Source organism: Marmota marmota, unplaced genomic scaffold (assembly GCF_001458135.2).
Source record: "Marmota marmota marmota unplaced genomic scaffold, marMar, whole genome shotgun sequence".
Taxonomy (NCBI): domain Eukaryota; kingdom Metazoa; phylum Chordata; class Mammalia; order Rodentia; family Sciuridae; genus Marmota; species Marmota marmota.
This window is the reverse complement of record NW_026000221.1, coordinates 29,917,838-29,940,335: the sequence shown is the minus strand read 5'-3', so window position 1 is coordinate 29,940,335 and position 22,498 is coordinate 29,917,838. Positions and strand designations below refer to the sequence as shown.

At 33.1% G+C, this 22,498-nt stretch overlaps 1 protein-coding gene across 3 annotated transcripts in view; it reads right to left on the bottom strand.

The window, feature by feature from the left end:
- Window positions 1-22,498, bottom strand: part of Itfg1 (integrin alpha FG-GAP repeat containing 1) — a 220,638-nt gene that overhangs the window by 30,718 nt on the left and 167,422 nt on the right. Inside the window, exon 14 of one of the 3 annotated variants that reach the window (XM_015488770.2) lies at window positions 474-551. The exons of the other annotated variants lie outside the window; for them this stretch is intronic. Within the exon in view, the coding sequence (XP_015344256.1) occupies window positions 474-551 (78 nt within the window). The remainder of the gene's footprint in view (window positions 1-473; window positions 552-22,498) is intronic. 3 annotated transcript variants of the gene reach the window in all.

Genomic DNA, 22,498 nt, shown 5'->3' with positions numbered 1-22,498 from the left:
AACTGTGAAGCATAAAACTTACAGGCAAAAATTTTCCCCATCAATTTTTCTTCAGAATCAAAATCACTGAGGCTGAACTTCCATTTCTGGAAACATGCTATATAGTAGATGTACTTTTCCCTATTCCTCCTGCTTAAGTATAACTAAAACCCCTGGAAAATAGATGGAGAGAAGGCAGGCCAGCAAATGATCTTGGGACTTAAGGAATGAAATGGTGGTGAGTTCTCTGGGTTTCCCTTTGGCATTGTATATCTTACAATTTGATCTACAGAAGCCAGAAACTTCAGAAATGCCCATAGATGTATATAAAAACAGTGTCAACAAAATCCTGTTATCTTTAGCAAAAGGACCAGGAAAAGAGTTTAGGCAACAACTCATCTACTAAAACCAAATAGCACAGAAAATACCATGACATCACCTCTGCTGATGCTAGCAAATGCAGTAAATGCCAAATAGGGAGCTGTGACTTTCACCTTCATAACCATTATGATCCTCCCCTTCTACTGTGGTGGTAGTGGAGACCACATGGGTGCCTTGCCTGCCACTCCTATCTGGAAGTAATGAGGAGAAACAATAAAAGGAAATGTTACAAAAAGAAATCTTGAAACATGAGGAAAGAAGGCTATAAGCAACAATGTATGTAAATACAATAGGCTTTCTAACTCTTGAATTTTTCCAGTTATGTTTAATTGAAGTAATTATATGTTTGGTTGAAGTAAAAACTATAAGTGATGTACAGTTACTATAACTGATGTACAAACTATAACTGATGTGTGTACAGGAAGCATATGACAATTATATTTTATATATGTATGGTTAAAGGAATATTACCAAGGTAAGATTTTCATATCAAATTGGTAAACTGATGATGCCAGTACTCTGTCAAACCTGGAACAATCACTATAAAATCTTAGCAAAGAAATACTAAAACACTAACCATAGTTCAAAATGGTAAGTTGTAAGATGGGGAAGAAAATAAAATAAAAAGAAAAAACAACAAAAACTAAAAAGGTAGATTATGCCATTATTTTTCAATAACTTATTACATTAAGCATAAGTGATCCAAATGGCAGAGCAAATTAAAAAATATTACTCAGCTATAAGCTATCCACAAGAAAATTACTTCAAATATAATGATATAAGCAGAGTAAATAAAAGGATGGAACTTTCAGTTTCTGGTTCCACATATAAGGGATCAGGAAGTTACCAATCTGTTGAAACAATAAGTAAAAATCTGAGCAAACTAAAAAACCAATAATTCTTAGATCTGTGCTAAAGTAAGGACATGGGGCAAACTGCTGCTCTTCAAATTGTAGAGACAGATAGGGGCACAGACTGTCATAATTTATCAGAGCAGATACCCTTGTTCTAAAACTGCCATTGGAACCAGTGCTGGTGTAGGAAGACATGAAATATAATTGATGAATTTCTGGATGCCCACAAAAATATGCCCCCACTCTTGATCTGTGCCTGTTGAAGAATAAAGCTAAAGAAACTGCCAAGATCACACTGCTGAATTCATCCAGAATTAAAGCTTAGATGTGTCTCCTTAGGATCCACCCTCAAATAAAACAACTTTGTTAAATTCAAAAAGGTAGCTTTAAGGGGCTGGGGTTGTGGCTCTGTGGTACAGTACTTGCCTAGCATGCGTGAGGCACTGGGTTCAATTCTCAGCACCACATACAAATAAAGGTCCATCAACAACTAAAATATATTAAAAAAAAAAAAAGGTAACTGTTACACTGGATGCATAAGAAACATGAAAAAGGGCTGGGGTTGTAGTTCAGTGGTAGAACACTTGCCTAGCACGTGTGAGGCACTGGGTTTGATCCTCAGTACTACATAAAAATGAATAAATGAAACAAAGGTACTGTATCCATCTATAACTAAAAACAAAACAAAACCAAACCAAAAAACACCATGAAAAAGCAAGGAAACATGATACATCCCTAGAGATAACCATAAAGAAAAGGAAATTTACCAAATGCCTAAAAAAACAATTCTAAACAGTCGTCTTAAGGAAGCTCAGAGAAATACAAGAGAATATAGAGAAACACCTAAATGAAATCTGGAAAACAATTCATTATAGGAAGAAGAAATTCAACAGAGAGACAATTACCAGAAAAAAAAAAACAACACAAAAATTGATAGCCATATGATTAGATCAAGCAGAATGAAAGAATTCTGAACTTTTAAGACAGGTCTTTTGAATTGATCCAGTTAGAGAAATAAAAAAGAATAAGAATGAAGGAAGACTGTTGAATCTATGGGACACCATTAAATGAACAAATAATCCCATTATGAGAATAAGGAAGGACACAGAAAAAGGCACAGGAAGCCTATTTAATGAAATTGTAGTTGAAAATTTCCCAAGTCTAGGGAAATTTCCTAGAAATTTCCATGAAGATCAAAGAACTTCAGTTAGACTCAAAGAGGCAAATTATAATCAAGGTAATAAAAGTAAAGGACACTTCTAAAAGCAGCAAGAAGCCAGGCATGGTAGTACATGCCTGTAATCCCAGCAACTCAGGAGGTTGAGGCAGGCTGAGATGAGACCCTGTCTTTAAAAAAAAAAAAAAAGCCTGGTCCTTACCCACCAAAAAGGTGCAGTACAAGAAAAATGTCAAGTTTCTAACAAGTGAATTTTGATTAGAAAAAAGATTATTCAGCAGAAACCTTGCAGGACAGGAGAGAATGGGAACTTATTAACATTCAGAGTGCTGAAAAGAAAAATACTGCCTGCCAAGAATATTATGCCCACTAAAGTTATCCTTTAGAAATTGAGAAGAAATAAAGTCTTTTGCAGACAAGTAAAAATGGATAAAGGAGTCATACACCTAGAAGCAAAATGATAATTACCACCATGAAAACATGTGAAAGTATAAAGCCACACAAAGAAGGAAGAGGAATGAATAAATCTTTATCACGATAGGAATCACCAGATCACAAAGATTCAGGGTAAGAGCAGAGGAGAGGAACAAAAGTATACAAAACAACAAGAAACAGGAGCAGGTTTTTAATCTATCAATAATACCCTTGAATGATGTAAATGGATTGAATTCCTCAATTAAAAGACAGAAGCCAGGTATGCTGGCACAAGGATCGCTTGAACCCAGTAGAGGCTGGCCTTGGCAGGAAAAACAAACAAAAAGCTACAAACTAGCTGAGTGCATTAAAAATAACAAAACAAAACCAAATAAAAATGAAAAACCAATACCTAACATAACTCCCCTGTAGTCACACAGACCAAAAGTGAAGGTGTAAACATACTTTATATACAAACAGAGATATGAAAAATTGTTCTACATGTGTAATAAGAATTGTGATGCATTCCGCTGTCATGTATTTAAAAAACTAGAACCAATAAAAAAAGTGAAGGGATGGAAAAACATTATTTCTCACAAATTGAAGCCAGAAATGAGTAGAAGTAGCTATACTCATGCAAAATAAAACAGATGGTTGGTCATTATATCACAACAGAACAATTTAGCAAAAGTACATATAACAATTGTAAATATATATCCACCCAACACCAAACCACTAAAATATGTAACATAAATATTAACAGATCTAAAGGAAGAGAGATTCTAATACAATATTAGTTAGAGAATCTGACAGCCCAGTTTAAATCAACAATTCATACAGAAGAAAATCAATAAAGAAACATCAGAGTTAAACTATATTATGGACATTGATATTTACAGAACATTTCATCCAATAGGTGTAGAATATACATTCTTTTCATCACCACATGGAATATTCTCCAGGATAGACTGTTTGTTAGGTCATAAAATAAGTCTCAAAAAAATCAAAATAATATGAGCACAATGGAATGAAATTAGAAACGAACAAGAGGAATTGTGGAAACAGCACAAGTACATGGAAATTAAAAATGCTGCAGAATGATCAATGAATAAATGAAAAAGAAAAACATTTCTTCAATGAAAATGGAAGCACAAAATGATATAAATAAATAAAAATAAACCTATTTGATATAGCAAAATCAGGATTAAGAGGGAAGTTTATAGTAATAAACATATCATGAAGTAGAAATATTTCAAGTCATTAACCTAACAATGTAACTTGAAGAACTAAGACTAAAAAAATTACCAAAGACCAGAGAAACAAAGTTGTTTTTTTTTTGAAAAGATAAAGAAAATCAGCAAATGTTTTAAGACTGACTGGCTAGATAAAGACACAAATAAAGTTAGAGATTCGGAAGGATTCATTACATCTGATGCCACAGTAATACAAAAGATCATTTGGGACAACAAGAAATGAATAAGTTCCTGTACACATACAACTTGTCATTAAACTATAAAGAAATAGAAAACTAAATGACCAATGCTGAGCAATGAAATTGAATTGGTAATTAAAAAAGAAACTTCCAACAAAGAAAAGCCCAGAACTGGATGGCTTCATTTGCTAAATTCTACTAACCTTTTTGTTTTTTAGTTGTCAAAGAACTCTTATTAATTAATTAATTCACATGTAGTGCTGAGAATTGAACCCAGTGCCTTATAATGCCAGGCAAGTGTTCTACCATTGAGCCACAATCCCAGCCTTCTACTAAACTTTTTTTTTTTTTTGGTACTGGGGATAGTACACAGGGGCACTTGACCACAGAGCTACATCCTCAGCCCTATTTTGTATTTAATTTAGAGATAGGGTCACACTGAATTGCTTAGTGCCTCACTGTTGCTGAGGCTGGTTTTGAACTCACTATCCTCCTGCCTCTGCCTCCTGAACTGCTTGGGATTACAGGTGTGCACCACTGCACCCAGCTCTACTAAACTTTTAAAGAAGTAACACCAACTCTTTTTCTCACACCATTCCAAAAATTGGAAAGGTAGGAAATCCTTCCTTATTCTATGAGACCAGCATTTCTTTGATATGAAAACCAGAGAAAGATACAACAAAAAATAGGAAATAACATACCAGTATATTCTGTGGAAAATAAATGTAAAAATTCTTAACAAAGTACTACCAAATTGAATCTAACAGCACAACAAAAAGATTATACACCATGACCAAGTGGGACTTATCCTAGGGATATAAAGATGATGCAACATACACAAATCAATAACTGTGATATATTAAATATTTTTAATGAATAATTAAATATTTTGACATAATAAAGGACAACTCAAATGATTATCTCAGTAAAACACAGAAAAAAAACATTTGATAAAAATCATGTCCTTTCATGATAAAAATACTCAACAAATTAGGTAATAAAAGAAATAAACAATACAATTAAGTCCTCCTTATATGGCAAACCAAACCCACAACTAATATATTTAACAGGAAATAGTCACAATTGTTAACTTTTAGATCTAGAACAATTCAAGGATACCCAATTTCATCACTTTTACTCAACACAGTACTGAAAGTTTTATCCAGAGCAATAATGAAAGAAAAAGGCATTTGAATTGGAAATGAGAAAGTCATATTATCCCTTTTTGTAGACATGATTTTATATATTAAAAAAAAACCTGGGATGGATATGTAACTCAGTTATAGAACACGTGTCTAGCATGTATAAGGCTCCAGCACTGCAAAACCAAACCAAAAACAAAACAAGACAAAGTCCCATATAAACACTGTAGAACTGAGAAATGAATTCAGTAAAATTGCAGGATACAAGATCAATATATAATATGATATATCAAGAAATATGTAATGTTTTGAACAACCAACAATAAAAAATTAAAATAAATAAATAAATAAAAAATAAATACAAAGTTAAGTACAAAAAAAATGAGTTCCATGAAATGACCTTTTATAAAATCAATATATTAAGTCAATATCATTTCTATAAACCAACAAAAATGATTAGAAAAAAAAAAGAATCAATATATAAAAACCAGTCATGTTCTTATATACTAACAATGAACTAGCTGAGGAAGAAATCAAGAAAGCAATTCCATTTACAACAGCTACTAAATCAAAACAAACAAACCAAATCAAATCAAACAAAGGCTAGGAATAATTGTTTCTTTAAATACTTTTATTTTATTTATTTACTTTTATGTGGTGCTGAGGATTGAACCCAGTGCCTCACACATGCTAGGCAAGCGCTCTAACACTGAGCCATGACCCCAGCCCCAAGCTCGGAATAAATTTATCCAAGTAGCTAAAAGAACTCCACCATAAAAACTAAAATGTCTGATTAAAAACATTAAAGAGGACACGCAAAAAAGGAAAGGTAGATCATATTCATATACTGGAGAAATAATATTGTTAAAATGACCATAATACACAAAACAATACACAGATGAATAATGAAATAAATTCCCTATGATAATACCAATGAGAGTTTTTATAGAAATACAAAAACTCCTATTAAAGTTTCTATGGAACCACAAAAGATCCTGAAAAGTCAAAGCAATCCTGAGCAAAAATAACAAAGCTGGAGGCATTATAATACCTGACTTCAAAACATTATAGGACTGGGGTTGTAGCTAAGCGGTAGAGTGCTTGCTTACATGTGTGAAGTACTGGGTTCGATCCTCAGCACAACATAAAAATAAAAGTAATTGTGTCCATCTATAAGTAAAAAAATATATATTTAAAAAAACATTGCAAAGTTATAGCAACCAAATAGCGTGAGACTGGCATAAAAACCAGCACAAAGACCAAAGAAATAGAATAGAGAACTCAGAAATTAATCCATTGCACATAGAGTCAACTGATTTCTGATAGAGGCACCAAAAACTGCACCTTTTATTGAAGAGGCTATCTATATGCAAATGAATGGAGCTATTGTTTTGAAGTATCATCAAAAGGCCTATGTGTTAAAGGCTTGGTCATTAGCCTATAGTGCTACTGGGAGGAGGTAGAACTTTTAAGGAGAGGAACCTAGTGGACCACTAAGCCACATCACCAGCCCTTTTTATTATTTATTATTATTTTTTTCTTTTTAGTTGTATATGGATACAATACCTTTTTTTATTCACTCATTTTTTTATGTGGTACTGAGAATCAAACCCAGTGCCTCATACATAATAGGCAAGCGCTCTAGCCACAAACCCAGCCCTCATTTTTTATTTTGAGACAGGATTTTGCTAAGTTGTTTAGGGTCTTGCTAAGTTGCTGAGGCTGTCTTGAGATCCTCCCACCTGAACCTCCTAAGCCCCTAGGATTACAGGTGTGTGTCATGTCTGGCAGGGTCTCTACTTATTATTATAAATAATCTGATCTAAGAAAGATTTTAAAGCATAGATAAGGTTTCTGAGTAAGTCCTCCTGATTTCAAGTTTTGGCTTTTCTAATCTCTTGTGTTATATCAGGCAAGTTATTTAACCTCTTCAAAGTATAGTTATCTCATTTATAAAACAATTAAATAATTATAACATGACATTTTATATATTAAAAGCATACATGACATTTGGTACTTAGTCATTTCTTCAATAAATACACCAATCATTCAATAAATGTTTATTATGTGAATGCATTAATCTGTGTCAGGCATAATTTTTGGCGGAATAAGTATATACTGTTGAACAAGCCAGGTATTGCTCTCAAGTCATTTAAGTTTTGTGGAAGGGATGGGAGGGTTAGGATAAAGAAAATAAGAAAATAATCTTATTGATAACTGCTATCATCCCTGGGGCCTGGCACAGTCTGAATCTCTATTATCTTACAACATCTATTTCTACTCTCATGCTCACTCTGCATCTGTTATATAGGCCTCCTTAATGCCATGATTTCACTAAGAACATTCCCATCTCAGAGCCATTTTACTTTTGGTTCCCCCTCCCTGGGACAACCCATCCTTCTGATATCTCAGTGGTTCACTTCCTTAATATCTTTGTTCAAATGTCACCTCACCAAGCACTTCTCTGATCACCTTTTAATAAAAAACCACTTCCCACCTTCACTATTCCCAAGTACTTACCACTTATATTTTTATAAGTTCATGTGAGAAGGATCTTTGCTTTGTTCTCTTCTATAACCCCAGCATGTAGAGTAATACTAGCATAATACTGAATAGATATTTGTTGAATAAAGAATAATACAAATAAAAACAGGTTGATGTGATATAGAGTGGTTCAAGGCCTACTTTTGGTTAGTCAGAGAAGGCCTCTTTAGGAAGAAAACATGTAAGATCAGTTTGTGAATGATGGGAATACAGGTAAAAATATGGGAAGCATTTTAGGCTCAAGACGGTAGCATGTACTTGCAGGTTGAAGCAGTGATGGAAGGAAATCAACAGGGTAGGGGATATGTTATGAAGGTAGGATCAACTAGATTTTTTCATGGACTAATGTGGAGGTTGTGAAAGTAGGAGGTAATCAAGAAGGAATCTGAGATACTGAATGTTTTCAGCAGAAAGAAATGATGTTTAAATAGTTAAATATGATTACCCTAAGATGAATGTAAGTATGGTCAATATTTACGTGTTAATTTAAAAAAAATCTGAGGAAGAACTTTGAAAACATTATGCAAAATGAAAAAAGCTTGCCACAAAAGGACATTTTTATGGTATGATCCCATTTATATGCAGTTTTCCGAATAGGTGGATTCATAGAGAAAGATGATGGTTGCTAGGGGCTGGAGGGAAAGGGTAATGAGGCATGAATACTAATGGGTATAGGGTTTTATTTTAAGGTTGATGAAAATTAGGAAGTGTCATGTCTGCAAAACTTTATACATAAACCAAAAACCACTGAACTGTACATGTTAAATGGTGAATTTTGTGGTATGTGAATTACATCTGAAAAGAATCATGGGATTTTGGGCTGGAGTAATAGATACTAGGTAGCTATCTCTTACAAGAAAGGTGGTTAATCACATGTTCTTTAGATCCAACTGGAGAGATCAAGTTTTTGGAAAATGAATATACACTATGGTCCTGATTGATTAAACTGATTGTTGTACACTGATGATATGATTGGAATCAGTGTTGAATCTCTGTATTTGTTCCTAGGATGAAGTCTGTTAAAGCACATAGCTCTCTCACTGAAGATCTCTTCAAAACGCTGGAAACTAATAACTTTATTAGAATATTAAACTAATAATATAGCATAGAAAACACGGATGAATAAAAATAATCCCTTCTTCTTCCTCTAAGTTGATTATGCAGAATATTAAGTGCCCCCTTCCCCATTTTTTATACCTTTATTTTATTTATTTATTCATCTTTATGTGGTACTGAGGATCAAACCCAGGGCCTCACACATGCTAAGCAAGCGCTTTACTGCTGAGACACAACCCCAGCACCCCCTTTTTTTCTTAATCCTTATTCAGAAACATATCGTCTAGTGCAGGAAGAATCTGAGTAATAATTGTCTTTAGACTAGTTCTTAATCAAAGGTGATTTATACTCTCAGGAGACATCTAAAAATATCTGAAGACATTTTTGGTTGTCAAAACTGGAGAGTGCTATTGGACTATAGTGGTTAGAGGCCAGGAAGGCTGCTAAGAATCCAACAGTAAATAAAATAACCCACAACAAAAATTTAGCCCAAGTCAATAATGCTGACTTGAAAAATTCTTATATAGGTTATAAGTCCCAACAATAAAACTTTATAAATTCATGAATATTCAGTTGATTCTAATTTTCTGTGGATATTTGCATATTTACTTTTTTGCACTGCTAGGGATTAAACCCAAGGCCTCGAGCATGTTAGGCAAGCACACTACCACTGAGTTACTTTCCCATCCCTTTTTGTGGATATTTGGATTTCCTTCTATCTACTTATCTCAATGGTAATACTATTTGCTAGGTATTTTATGGCAATGCAAACAGAAAGCTGAATTAGGCAAAGATCTGCAAGATGAGGAACTTATGTTTCAAGGGGGAAGACAAGAAAGGCATATCCATATGGTCTGGGGCTCCTTTTCTCTTTATTTTTTGATAGTTTAACAAGGAGCTGGGTCAGCCCTTTGAATAGCTTAATGATTAAGGCATAGTTGCAGATATGTTTTAAACAGGGAAACAACATATTAATCCATAGTGGCTGTACAGTTATTTTTCTTCATCCTTGTGTTATTTTCTTTCTTTCTTTTTTTTTTTTTTAAAAAAAATAGATAGTAGTCATTCTGTTGGGTAGAATCTTTTTGCATTTTCCTACTGACTGATGATGTTGAGCATCTTTTCATGTGTTTACTGGCCATTTGAATATCTTCCCTAGAGAAATGTCTATTCAAGATTTATGCCCATTACAACATTTTATTGTTGAGTACCCCATATATTTAAAGATTCTTCTTGAGGCAACACTTTTATCTAAAGTGGCTTTTCTTTGTTTATTTTTGAATACTCAAAACTAATAGTAGACTTTCAAAATAATTACTCCTTCATAGGGTGGACTATGAAAAGGAGAACATTACAGGATAACATTAAAGAATACTGATTAGGCTGGGCTAGGTGGTACATGTTTATAATCCCAGCTACATGGGGGAAGCTGACGCAGGAGGATTACAAGTTCAAGGCCAGTATCAGCAAATTAGTGAGACCCTGTGTCAAAAATTAAGGGCTGAAGATGTAATTCAGTGGTAGAGTACCCATGGGTTAAATCCCAGGAACACCAAAAAAAAAAAAAAAAAAAAAAAAAGTGATTTGTGTATGTGGGTGAAGGAATGGCAGATATTTTAAGGGAAAGTTTTAAAGTTTTACCTATAAAATTTTTGTTCCTGAAATTTAGTTGTTTAATATAAAATTGAGGCCTGAGTTTGCCAATGTTGTGGAACAATTCTGTTTTAATGATAAGATGTTTATCAGACCACCACTGTCTCCATTTCTAAACTATTTGAGTGTATTAAATAGTATCTTCCTAGGTAAAAGAGATAATTTGCATCTTAAAAATGACCACCTACCCCATCTCATCTATTATTCAGAAGTCACTAAAAAAATGATGAAATATTTATTGATTACAGAATAAGTGCTTCTATTATCTAGTTTGACATAAAAGAATGTCAATAACCTTATATTTGCCTGAGAGCACTATTTGGTTTCTAGTATTCAGTCTGTAAGTTAGTACTGCATTTTCTAACTTGTGAATATAAATAAACTGTCATTTTTGTTTATTCAATCAAACCACCAATACTACGTATTATTGAAAAGTTTGTATGGAAAAGGCTTACATACTAAAGTAAGGCAGTTACAATGATACATTATTTTATCTATAAATATGACCAGGTTCTTTGATTAAAATGACTGAGTTTAATTACAGTTGAATAGTTGAAAATGTTACTTTTCTGGTCTTGAATGTTATAAATATCAGAAAGTTAAAATCTGTTTATCTTTCTTAAACCATTGCAAGAGCAGAATATCAGGATAATAATTTGGACTTACTATACTGGGGAATTTTTTCTTTTTCCTTATCCATCAATAGATTTCCTGACAGAAGTCTCACAGCTAATACTATTAAATAAGAACATCATGTGAAGTACTTAGCATTGTACTAACTGGTACAAAGTAATTTCTAATGAATTTTAGCCATTATTATTACTTAGAAGTAGCTCCTAAGTCCTAGGTTATGAAAGAGATCTCTCAGGAATAAACATCAAGCTTTTTGCAAGATGACACCTACAAATAATGTTGTAGTTTAAAAATGTATAATTTTTGTTGTTAGATAGTCCTGAGTTTAAAAGATTTTCTACAGCTGAAAAACCTGAGGCTCTGAAAGCTTAAGATCAGTAATTTGAGCTTTCAGAGCCTCAGTTTCCTCAGCTGTAGAATGGTGATAATAGGAGATACCATGCAGAGATACTGTAAAATTCAATGAAATAATATCCAGGGTCTGAAATAGCTCCTAGCACATGTAGGTGTTTTACAATTACAAATCTGTTGGCTTGCATTTAATTTTTATGAACGATTTCCATTACTTTATATTAGACTAAGTAATCTTACAACCAGAAATGAACCATAACTATGATATGTTTTAGTTAAGCACTCTTCAAGTTTTCTGCCTTAAGTTTTATTTTTAAAATATGAAAGCCTTCGAACTAATTTTAAGCAAGCATTTGTTTAACAAATACTTGGATGTCCTAGAATGGGTAAAACACATAGAATCAGTTCTCAAAGAGTCTCCAGGCCAACTTAGATAAGAAACACAAGAGACAGTTCTATTGACATTTGGTAGGAAGAACTTATTTCTGGTTTGGAGAGTGAGGTAATAAAGGATTGATGGGACAGTGCTATTTTTCTAAGTTGTAGAAATGCTGAAGTTATGAGATAGGGGAAAAGGGAGAGATTGAAAATGGCATGGAATGTGGAGGTGGAAAAGCTAGATATACCGGAAGTCAAGCTGGATATGTGTGGAGTTTATAAAAGGAATAGAAATAGATAAGGGTGATGAGTAATTAAATGGAAGATATAGCAGAAGAAAGAATATAAGAGATTAAAGACAACTCTGTCATAACAGTACATTCTGACAGCAATAAAAGAACTTCTTCATGACATACCTCATCTCCTGCCCCTCAGTACTGGAAATTGAACCCATGGCCTTGTGCATGCTAGACAAATAATTTACCACTGAGTTCCATCCCCAACTCCGTTTATTTTATTTTGAGAGAGGGTCTTACTGTCTTCCTCAGGCTGACTTTGAACTTTGTGATCCTCCTGCCTCAGAATCCCAAGAACTTGACAAGCACACACCACCATACCTTGTGCCATATTACATTTAAGTTGCCAAAAGTACAGAAGAAAGACAGAATATAAAAAGCTGCAAGAGAGAAACACCAAGTCACATTTAGAGGGAAATCCATCAGAATAATAGCAGGGTAGGAGGGCATGGAATGATGTATTTCAAGTCAATTTTATTCTTCAGATTTGAATGAAGGTCTTCCAAGATAAGCATAAACTCCAGGAATTCATAACCACTAGAAAACCATTACAGAAGATACTTAAGGGAACCTGTCACTCAGAAGAGGAGGAAAGATTAGCACAATCATAAGATCATGGGAAAGAACAAATTGCATTAGAAGAGTAGACAAGCAAAAAAAAAATAGTAAAGACTCAAATATTATCAATATAGTGATCAATCAAAATCTCAAGATCAATAGGACAGGATGAAATGAATGCAAAATATTCAAAACAAGCCAAAAAATCTGTAAAATGACAAGAACAATTATATACCTTTCAGTAATAACCCTGAATATAAATGGTCTTAATTCTCCAATTAAAATACAGATTAAAACAAGACCAACAATATGCTATCTTCAAAAACACATATCACCTGCAAAGACATATACAGACTAAAAGAATGGAAAATGATATTCCAAGTAAATGAAACCCCAAAGCAAGCAAGAGTAGCTATACTTGTAGCCAACAAAATAGCCAAATTATAAGAGACAAAGAAAGTGTATCATGAAAAAGATATAATGATTATAAATACTTATGCACTGAAAGGCTGGGGCACTGAATTTTATAAAATAATACTAGCCATGAAAAGGGACAGGCCCCGATATAATACAATAATAGTGGGTGACTTCAATACCCTGTTTTCACATATCATCCAGGCAAAAATTCAAACGGACTTAACAGTCATCTACAGACTATTTCATCCAGTAGCTACAGAATGCATATTCTGTTCATCAGCACATGGATCTTTTCACAAATTAGATTATATATCATAAAATAAGTTTTAAGGAATTCAATTAAACTGAAGTAATCTCTTGCACCTTTTTTTTTCAAAAAATTTTGTATTTGTTTTAATTAGTTATACATGACAGAATGCACTTATATACTTTGACGTATCATACATTGATGGGATATAATTTCTCAGTCCTCTGAGTATATTGTAGAATCACATTGGTCATACAGTCACATACATACATAAAGTAATAATGTCTGTTTCATTCTACTATCTTTCTTATCCCCACATCCCCTGCCTTCCCCTCCTTACACTTCCTTCTACCTAATCTAAGGTAATTTTTTTTTTGCATTACAATTTTTAATACACATATATACCACATCATTTTTTATCTCTGTATATAAAGTATGTTGACACTCAATTCAAGTCTTCATGCATGTACTGTGTATAATTATGTTCATCACATTCCACCATCCTTGCTAATCCCCTGACCCCCCTTTACCTCCCACCCCTCTTCCCTATCTAGAATTCATGTCCTCTCATGCTCTCCCTCCCAACCCCACTATGAGTCAACCTCCTTATATCAGAGAAAACATTCGGTATTTGCTTTTTTGGGATTGGCTGACTTCACTTAGCATTGTCTTCTCCAACTCCATCCATTTACCTGCAAATGCCATGGTTTTGTTCTTTTTTTAATGCTGAGTAAAATTCCATTGTGTATATATGCCACATTTTTTTATCCATTCATCCACTGAAGGACATCTAGGTTGGCTCCGCAGTTTAGCTATTGTGAATTGTGCTGCTATAAACATCGATGTGGCTGTATCCCTGTAGTATGCTGTTTTTAAGTCCTTTGGGTATAGTCTGAGGAGAGGAATAGCTGGGTAAATGGTAGTTCCATACCCAGTTTTCCAAGGAATCTCCGTACTGCTTTCCAAATTGGCTGCACCAATTTGCAGTCTCTTTTGCATCTTATTAAACCAGAAGGGACTCAAACTAGAAATCCATAGCAAGAGAAATTAGAGAAATTATACAAACACATGGAGATTGAACAACATACTATTGAATGTACAGTGGGTCACTGAAGCAAGTAGGGGGAAAATAAAATTTCTATATAATCAAATAAAAATATAAACACAACATATCAGAAATTAGAGATGAAAATAGAAACATTTAAATACTTTAAAGACCCATATATGAACTGGAAAATCTAGAAATAGACGAAACTTCGGTGCACATGATAATCTCAGAAATTGAATGAGGAGGATAAAAAAACATTTAAATATGTTAGTAACAAGTAATGAGACTGAAGCAGTAATTTGGTCTTCCAACAAAGAAAACCTCAAGTCTGGATGGATTTACTGCTGAATTTTATCAGAGTTTTTAAAGACACACAACAATTCTTCCCCAAACCATTTCATAAAATAAAGGGAAGAAATTGTTCCAAACTAATTTTATGAAGCCAAAGTTATCCTGCTTTTAAAAGAAACAAAGAAAATTATATACCTAATGAACATAGGTGTAGAAATATTTTTAATGTTTCTATTTTCATCTATAATTTTATTTATTTGGATCTTCTTTCTTCTGGTTAGTTTAGCTAAAGGTTTGTCAATTTTGCTAATCTTTTCAAAGAAACCAACTGTTTCACTGATCCTCTGTATTGTTCTTTTAGTCTTTATTTCATTTATTTCTGTTAATGAATATAGATGTAGAAATCCTAAACAATATATTTACAAATCAAATTTAACACAACCTTAAAAAGATCATATAACCATGATCAAGTTGTTTTCATTCCAGGTATATAAGGATGGTTCAACATATACAAAACTAATAACTGTAATATAGCACATAAATAGAATCAAGGATAATAATCATGCAGTTATCTCAATAGATGCAGAAAAGGCCTCATAAAATTCAGCATCCCTTCATGATAAAAGCCCTGAATAAATTAGAGGATCATACCTCAACATAATCAAGTTTATATATATTAAAAACATATAACCAACATCATAGTAAAATGAGGAAAAATGAAAGCATTTCTTCTAAGATAAGGAATAAGACAAGAGTGTTCACGTTTCATCATTCTTATTCAATATAATACTAGAAATTATAGCCAGAGCAAATTGTGCAAGAAAAAGAAAGAAAATAGATACAAATAAGAAAGGAACAAGTTTTTTTTTTTTGATGATATGAATCTACTTAGAAAACCCTAATAACTTCACCAAAGACTTTCAGAGCTGATAAACTCAGCGAAATAAAAGGACACAAAATCAACATATAAAAACCAGGGACTTTTCTATATACAATACTTGCTGAGAAAGAATTCAGGAAAGCAATCCCATTTACAACAGCCTACAAAACAAAAAATAGCAATAACAAAACACCCTAGGAATGAACTGACCAAGGAGGTGAAAAACTGCTATAATGAAAATTTACAGAACACTGAAGGTACAAATTGAAGAAGACAGTATAGAAGATGGAATGACCTCCCATGTTCTTGGGTAGGCAGAATTAATATTGTTAAAATGGCCATACTACCCAAAGTGATCTCCAGATTTATTGCAATTCCCATCAAAATGCCAATGACATTCCCAGGAAACAAAAATACAAAAATTCATATGGAAGAAAAAAAAAAAACCCAAATAGCTGAGCAAAAAGCAATACTAGAATTAATTATGTCAAAATGGCCATTCTACCAAAACTGTTATACAGATTTAATGCAATTCCTATTAAAATCCCAATGACATTCTTCATAGAAATAGAAAAGGCAATCATGAAATTCATTTGGAAAAATAAGAGACCCAGAATAGCCAAAGCAATCCTTAACAAGAAAAGTGAAGCAGGAGGCAACATAATACCAGACCTTAAATTATACTACAGAGTCATAGCAACAAAAATGGCATAGTACGGGCACCAAAACAGACACTAGATCAATGGTACAAAATAGAAGACACATAGACAAATCCACATAAAGTTATCTCATACTAGACAAAGGCACCGAAAACATACATTGGAGAAAAGATATCCTCTTCAACAAATGGTTCTGGGAAAACTGGAAACCCATATGTAAAGCAGAATAAAATTAAACTCCTTTTTCTCACCCTGCACAAAACTGAACTCAAAGTAGATCAAAGGATTAGGCACTAGAACAGAGACCCTGTGCCTAATAGAAGAAAAAGTAGGCCCAAATCTCCACCATGTCAGCTTAGGAACTGACTTCCTAAACAAGACCCCTAAAGCACAAGAAATAAAATCAAGAATCAATAAATGGCATGGAATCAAACTAAAAAGCTTCTTCACAGCGAAAGAAACAATAATGTGAACAGAGGAGCCTACAAAATGGGAGAAAATCTTTACCACATGCATCTCAGAGAATTACTCTGCAGGATATATAAAGAACTCAAAAAAACTTAACACCAGAAAAAAAAAAATAACCCAATCAATAATTGAGTAAAGGAACAGAAAAGACACTTCACAGAAGAAAAAATACAATTGGTCAACAAATATATGAAAAAATGTTCAACATCTCTAGCAATTAGAGAGATACAAATCAAAATTAAATTGAGAATGGTAATTGTCAAGAATACAAAAAACAATAAATGTTGCTGAGGATGTGGGGAAACAGGGAACACTCATAAATTGCATATATCATAATTCTATCAGAGCAAACTATGTAATCACTATGGAAAGCAGTATGGAGATTCCTCAGAAAACTTTCAATGGAACCATCATATGACCAAATTATCCCACTCCTTGGTTTATACCCAAAGGACTTAAAATCAACAAACTACAGTGATGCAGTCACATCAATGTTTATAGCGGCTCAATTCATAAAGTAGCTAAGCCATGGAACCAACCTAGGTGCCCTTCAACAAATGAATGGATAAAGAAACTGTGGTTTATATATACAATAGAATATTACTCAACCTTAAAGAAGAATGAAATCATGGCATTTGCCAGTAAATGGATAAAGCTAGAGAATATCATACTAAGCAAAATACCCAATTCCCAAGGAACCAAAGGCCAAATGTTTTCTCTGATAATGTGGATGCTAATTCACAATAAGGGGAGGGGTTAGTAACAAATAGAGGTATTTTAGATTAGACAAAGGGGAGTGAAGGGAGGGGGTATGGATGTGGGAAGGATAGTGGAATGAATCAAACATTATTACCCTATGTGCATATATGACTATGTGACCAGTGTAATTCTATAACATGTACAACCAGAAGAATGAGAAGCTATACTCCATTTATGTATGATATGTCAAGATGTATTCTACTGTCATGTGCAACTAATTACAACAAATTTTTAAAAAGCAATACTGGAGAGATCATTATCTATTTCAAAATATACTATATGGTCACAGTAACAAAAACAGAATGGTATTAACATAAGAATAGACATATAGAATGGAGGATTCAGAAATAAACCCACGACACCCACAGCCAACAGACTGTTGACAAAGGTACAAAAAGCTGGCCCAGTGATGTCAAATGTTGCTGGGAAAATTGGTTATCACTGTGTAGAGGCCTCTATCTTCTATCCTGTATAAAAATCAACTCAAAATGGATCAAAGTCCTAAAACTTAGTATATGAAAAAATGCTTAATATCTTTAGCTAACAGGGAAATGCAAATCAAAACTTCACTGATATTGTATCTCACCCCAGTTGGAATAGCTTAAAAAACAAAAGAAAACAAAATAATAAATGGTGGCTAGAATGTGGAGGAAAAGGAACCTTATACACTATTCGTGGAAATGTAAATTGGTACATCCACTATGGAAAATACTATGAAGGTTGCTAAAAAACTAAAAACAGAACTACCATATGATCCAGTTATTCCATTCCTGAGTATAATATCCAAAGGAAATGATGCCAACATTCAAAAGAGATATCCACATATGTATGTTTATTTCAACAGTATTCATAATAGCTAAGAAAAGGAATCGGCTCAGATCAAGTTAACAGATAAATGTATAACAAGGACTTAGAATCTCTACCTTTATTTTGTATTCATCTTCAGGTCCCTCCTTAGCTCTGCACTTGTGTGCATGTTAATCATTTAAAAAGTTCATCTAAAAACTGGTGATACAATGTTTATTAGCCCTAAATTTACTAACCTATCTCATCCCACTCAAGACTGAGGCAAAATTTGTAGCATCCTGTTTTAGATCCCTGGGGTGGCATATAGAAATTTTTAGTCCTACTCCTTCCAGGAACATCAGAATGAAGGGTACATCACCCTATGATAGGACTATCTCCTAAGCAGGAACCATCATTTCTCAGGAACTGAAATGCTCCTTTCCAGGATCACAGATCTGATAGATAAATATCTTAAATAGAAAGTATCCTGAGATACCACCCCAAGCCAGATCTGAAATGTTCATCAACTAGTCCACAATTTGACAAAGACTACTTAATTATGCCTACCTCTCAACCCTGCCCAATTCTTGCTCCATTTAAACTGACAGGGCTGAAATGCTGCATCTCACCTTGCCTTCCCATGGTCATAATGATTAAAGTTCTGTTCCTACTTTTATCATTACTTTTTCTTTTGGTTTTTGTGATGAGTGGCTGGACCTGGTTATTTGGGATCCCTAGAGGTAGGCATCTGGCCTAGGACTCTGATAAAAAGTAGATAAAGAAAATATAGTCTGTACATAGACATGAATTACTATTAAAAAATAATTTCATTTGGAGAAAAATTGATGGAACTGGAGAAAGTTATGTTAAGTGAAATAAGTGAGATACAGACAAATATCAGGTTTACTCTCATGTGTAGAACCAAAAGCAAAGCAACACAAAACAAAACAAAACACAAAACACTACCTGAATGTATAAGAGACTTAGGTGAAGGGAGGGTGGACACAATCAAGGAAGGATATATATATATATGTAAATGTCAGAGTGAAAACCATTCATTTGTACAATTAGTTTATGTTAATAATTATAATCAAAACAAGTATCAAAAGTTTTAGGTACTGAAAAATGTAATGAATAATTATTGATTAAAGTGTAGAAATCAGAATGGTTATAATTAAAATTATATAAAGACAATATCCATGTGTTACAACCAATAATTTTCCTTAATAATCTGTTTATCAGCCATATTCATTTTATCATATTTTAAACCAAATTTTTCTTTGCTTTTCAGACATTATGAGTCTGCAATACATTTTAATTGCTCTAAAATATGAGGTATGTGTGATACTCTAATGTATAATAAGAAATATATTGGGCTGGGGATATAGCACAGTGGTAGAAGGTTTGTCTTCCATGCTTGAGCCCCTGAATTCCATTCCTTAGACCATAAAAATAAAAGAAAAGTAAATGAATATTTTATTTTCCAGGTACATGACTCCTTGGAATCTCTGAAATGGTATCTTTTTTGTATGGTAATAATATGGCTAGAAGCTCCTTGAGAATCTCAGGATAGGGGCTGGTTGCAAGGGTAACTAACTATCCATGTAAGAATAGGTTAGAAACTTTCAGCCTCTACTTCCTTTCTAGGAAAAGAAGAGGGCTAAAGGTTGAGTTGATCACCAGTGGCTAATGATTTAATCAATTATGCCTAACCTAGGAAGCTTCCATAAAACCCAAGAGGAAAAGGTTGGAAAGTTTCCAGACTGGTGAACATATCAATGTTTTGGTAAAGTGGCACACCCCAAGCTCTTGTCCTTTGTATTTGTTCTTCTGGCTATCTGTATCGTTTATAAGAAACCAGTAAATGTAAATGTTTTTTTCAGTTCTTTGAGCCATTTTAGGAACTGATGGAACCTAAGGATACAGCCATGGGAAATACCAATTTAAAGAAGTACTGGATACCTGGACAGCACTGCATCTGATGTCTAAAGTATAGGGCATTCTTGTGATAGTGACAGAAATGAGTAGAATTATAAGACACTTGATATTGGAGAATCAGTTGGTGTGGGAAAAACACACATATCTGGTTACAGATGTATTCTTTGTTGAGTGAGTGTGAACAAGAGAAAAAACAGTTGTCTTTTTTTCTTTTAATCATAGTATGTGACTGCTTAATACTACTTTTAGAATAGACCAACCAAGAGAACACAGAAGGTAGGGGTTACTTGGGTTTCTTTCCCGGCTATATGAACAAATAATTAACTCAAAAGAAAAAGTAAGTAATTTAAGAGGGAGAGAAAAATTCTTGGTCTCACAATATTATTATTCATAAATGACTAATAACCCACTGGCCCACCAAATTTTGCCAATATGATCCAACCTACTAAGTTCTTGGCAAAATATTAGTTAGGGAATTTAGGTCCCTGTTGCAGATTTTTGGCTAACTTATTAGAGCAGTGCACAAAGTCCTACATTCAAACTTAGAGTTGTTTAGCTTCTAAAATGTTCATAATAAATGTAGTTTTATGTTTTTTTTTTTTTCCCATAGGAACTTTGGTTTATTTGCAAAATTAATGAGTCTTCTGTAATGTAACTCTCCAACAACATTTGGCCTTTCAGGCTTTGCTAGAAAGTAAAAACCACAGAATATTGTATAAGAATGATAAGATCTACGTATAAGCAAAAAGAAAATTAGGCCAGGCCTATGCTGAGTAATATTATGTAATTATCTCTCTCTGGTTTTCAAACTTTTAAAACTATAGTCTACAATAAAAACCACATTTTATGTCATCACCAAGTATGAACAGACATACATATTCCTAAAATTAAAAAATATCATAAAATAATAACTTTTCTGTGATATACTTTCATATTTCCTAGGGTTCTCTTTTATTTTGTTAAATAAAAATTTCTATTAGCCACTAAATTAATTTCATGATTGACTAATGGGTAGTGACCCTCAGTTGCTCTATGAGAAAGCCAGGAGTACAGTTTCTAAAATACATAAATGTAGTCATCCCTACATCCCTAGAGAGAATTATCTACTGATAATGCAGGATGGAATGTGGGGAGGGTTATAGCTTCACCACATAATATAAACATGTTTAACATTAAAATTTGGGGCAGGGTTTCATGATTATATTGCCTAAATCAATTAAATTCTCACTTTCCAGTTTAGAAAATATATTTATGCCTGAAACACAGCATATGCTTGTAATATTTTTAAAAACTTTTCATAATATTAAAATGTAACATATGCTCAGTATAGTAAAATAAAATGTAATCACCCGGTTGGTGCATTTTTTTGAAATGTGGATGGATTTAAATTGTTAGTTTTAACATAGAAGTTTCACTGATAATTCACTGGGGAGCTAAGTTTTTGGTTTTAGGTATGTTGGGTTTGCCTGAATTTACTAGGTTTGTGAAATGAAATGAATAGCTTCATTTTATTTTTCTGTATTCTGGAACATTTTACATAGTAGTGAAATAGAAGATAAAACTAGCTGATCCTAGAGCCTTTTTTTTTGTACAAAGTATAGTATGTACATAAATTAAGAATAATTTGTTCAAGTCATCTTATATCCTTAATTATTTTCATTTTTTGACAGACAGTGGTATATTAAAGTATTTGACTATAACTGACAATCTTTCCTGGAATTTTTAAAGTAGTTTTTGTTTTATGAATGTTTCTATGCTGAAACTGCAATTGTGAGTTTTAACTGTGTATAATTAGCTAAAAAGTACACTCATTATTATGTATGACTATCAAATAACACGAGAATGGTCATATTATGAGCTTTTTTTTTTTTTTAAATCCAAAAAAAGTAGGAACATAGCAGGTCTGCTTATATTTCTTCATGGGTAAGACTTGGAGACACTAAGAAGTGTATTAGTGTATTAGGATCCCTTTTCTTATTTAGATAATATAAATGATTACCATGTATTTATTGTATTTTGGATCTAATCTTATGTCAAATGTACTTTCTTTGCTTAGTCTTTTCCTTTTTTGACTTAATTGTATTTCCCTTTATTATTTATCTGAATGTATAACTAGATTTTTTCTTCATACTCACAACTCAAAAAAACCTCTCAATA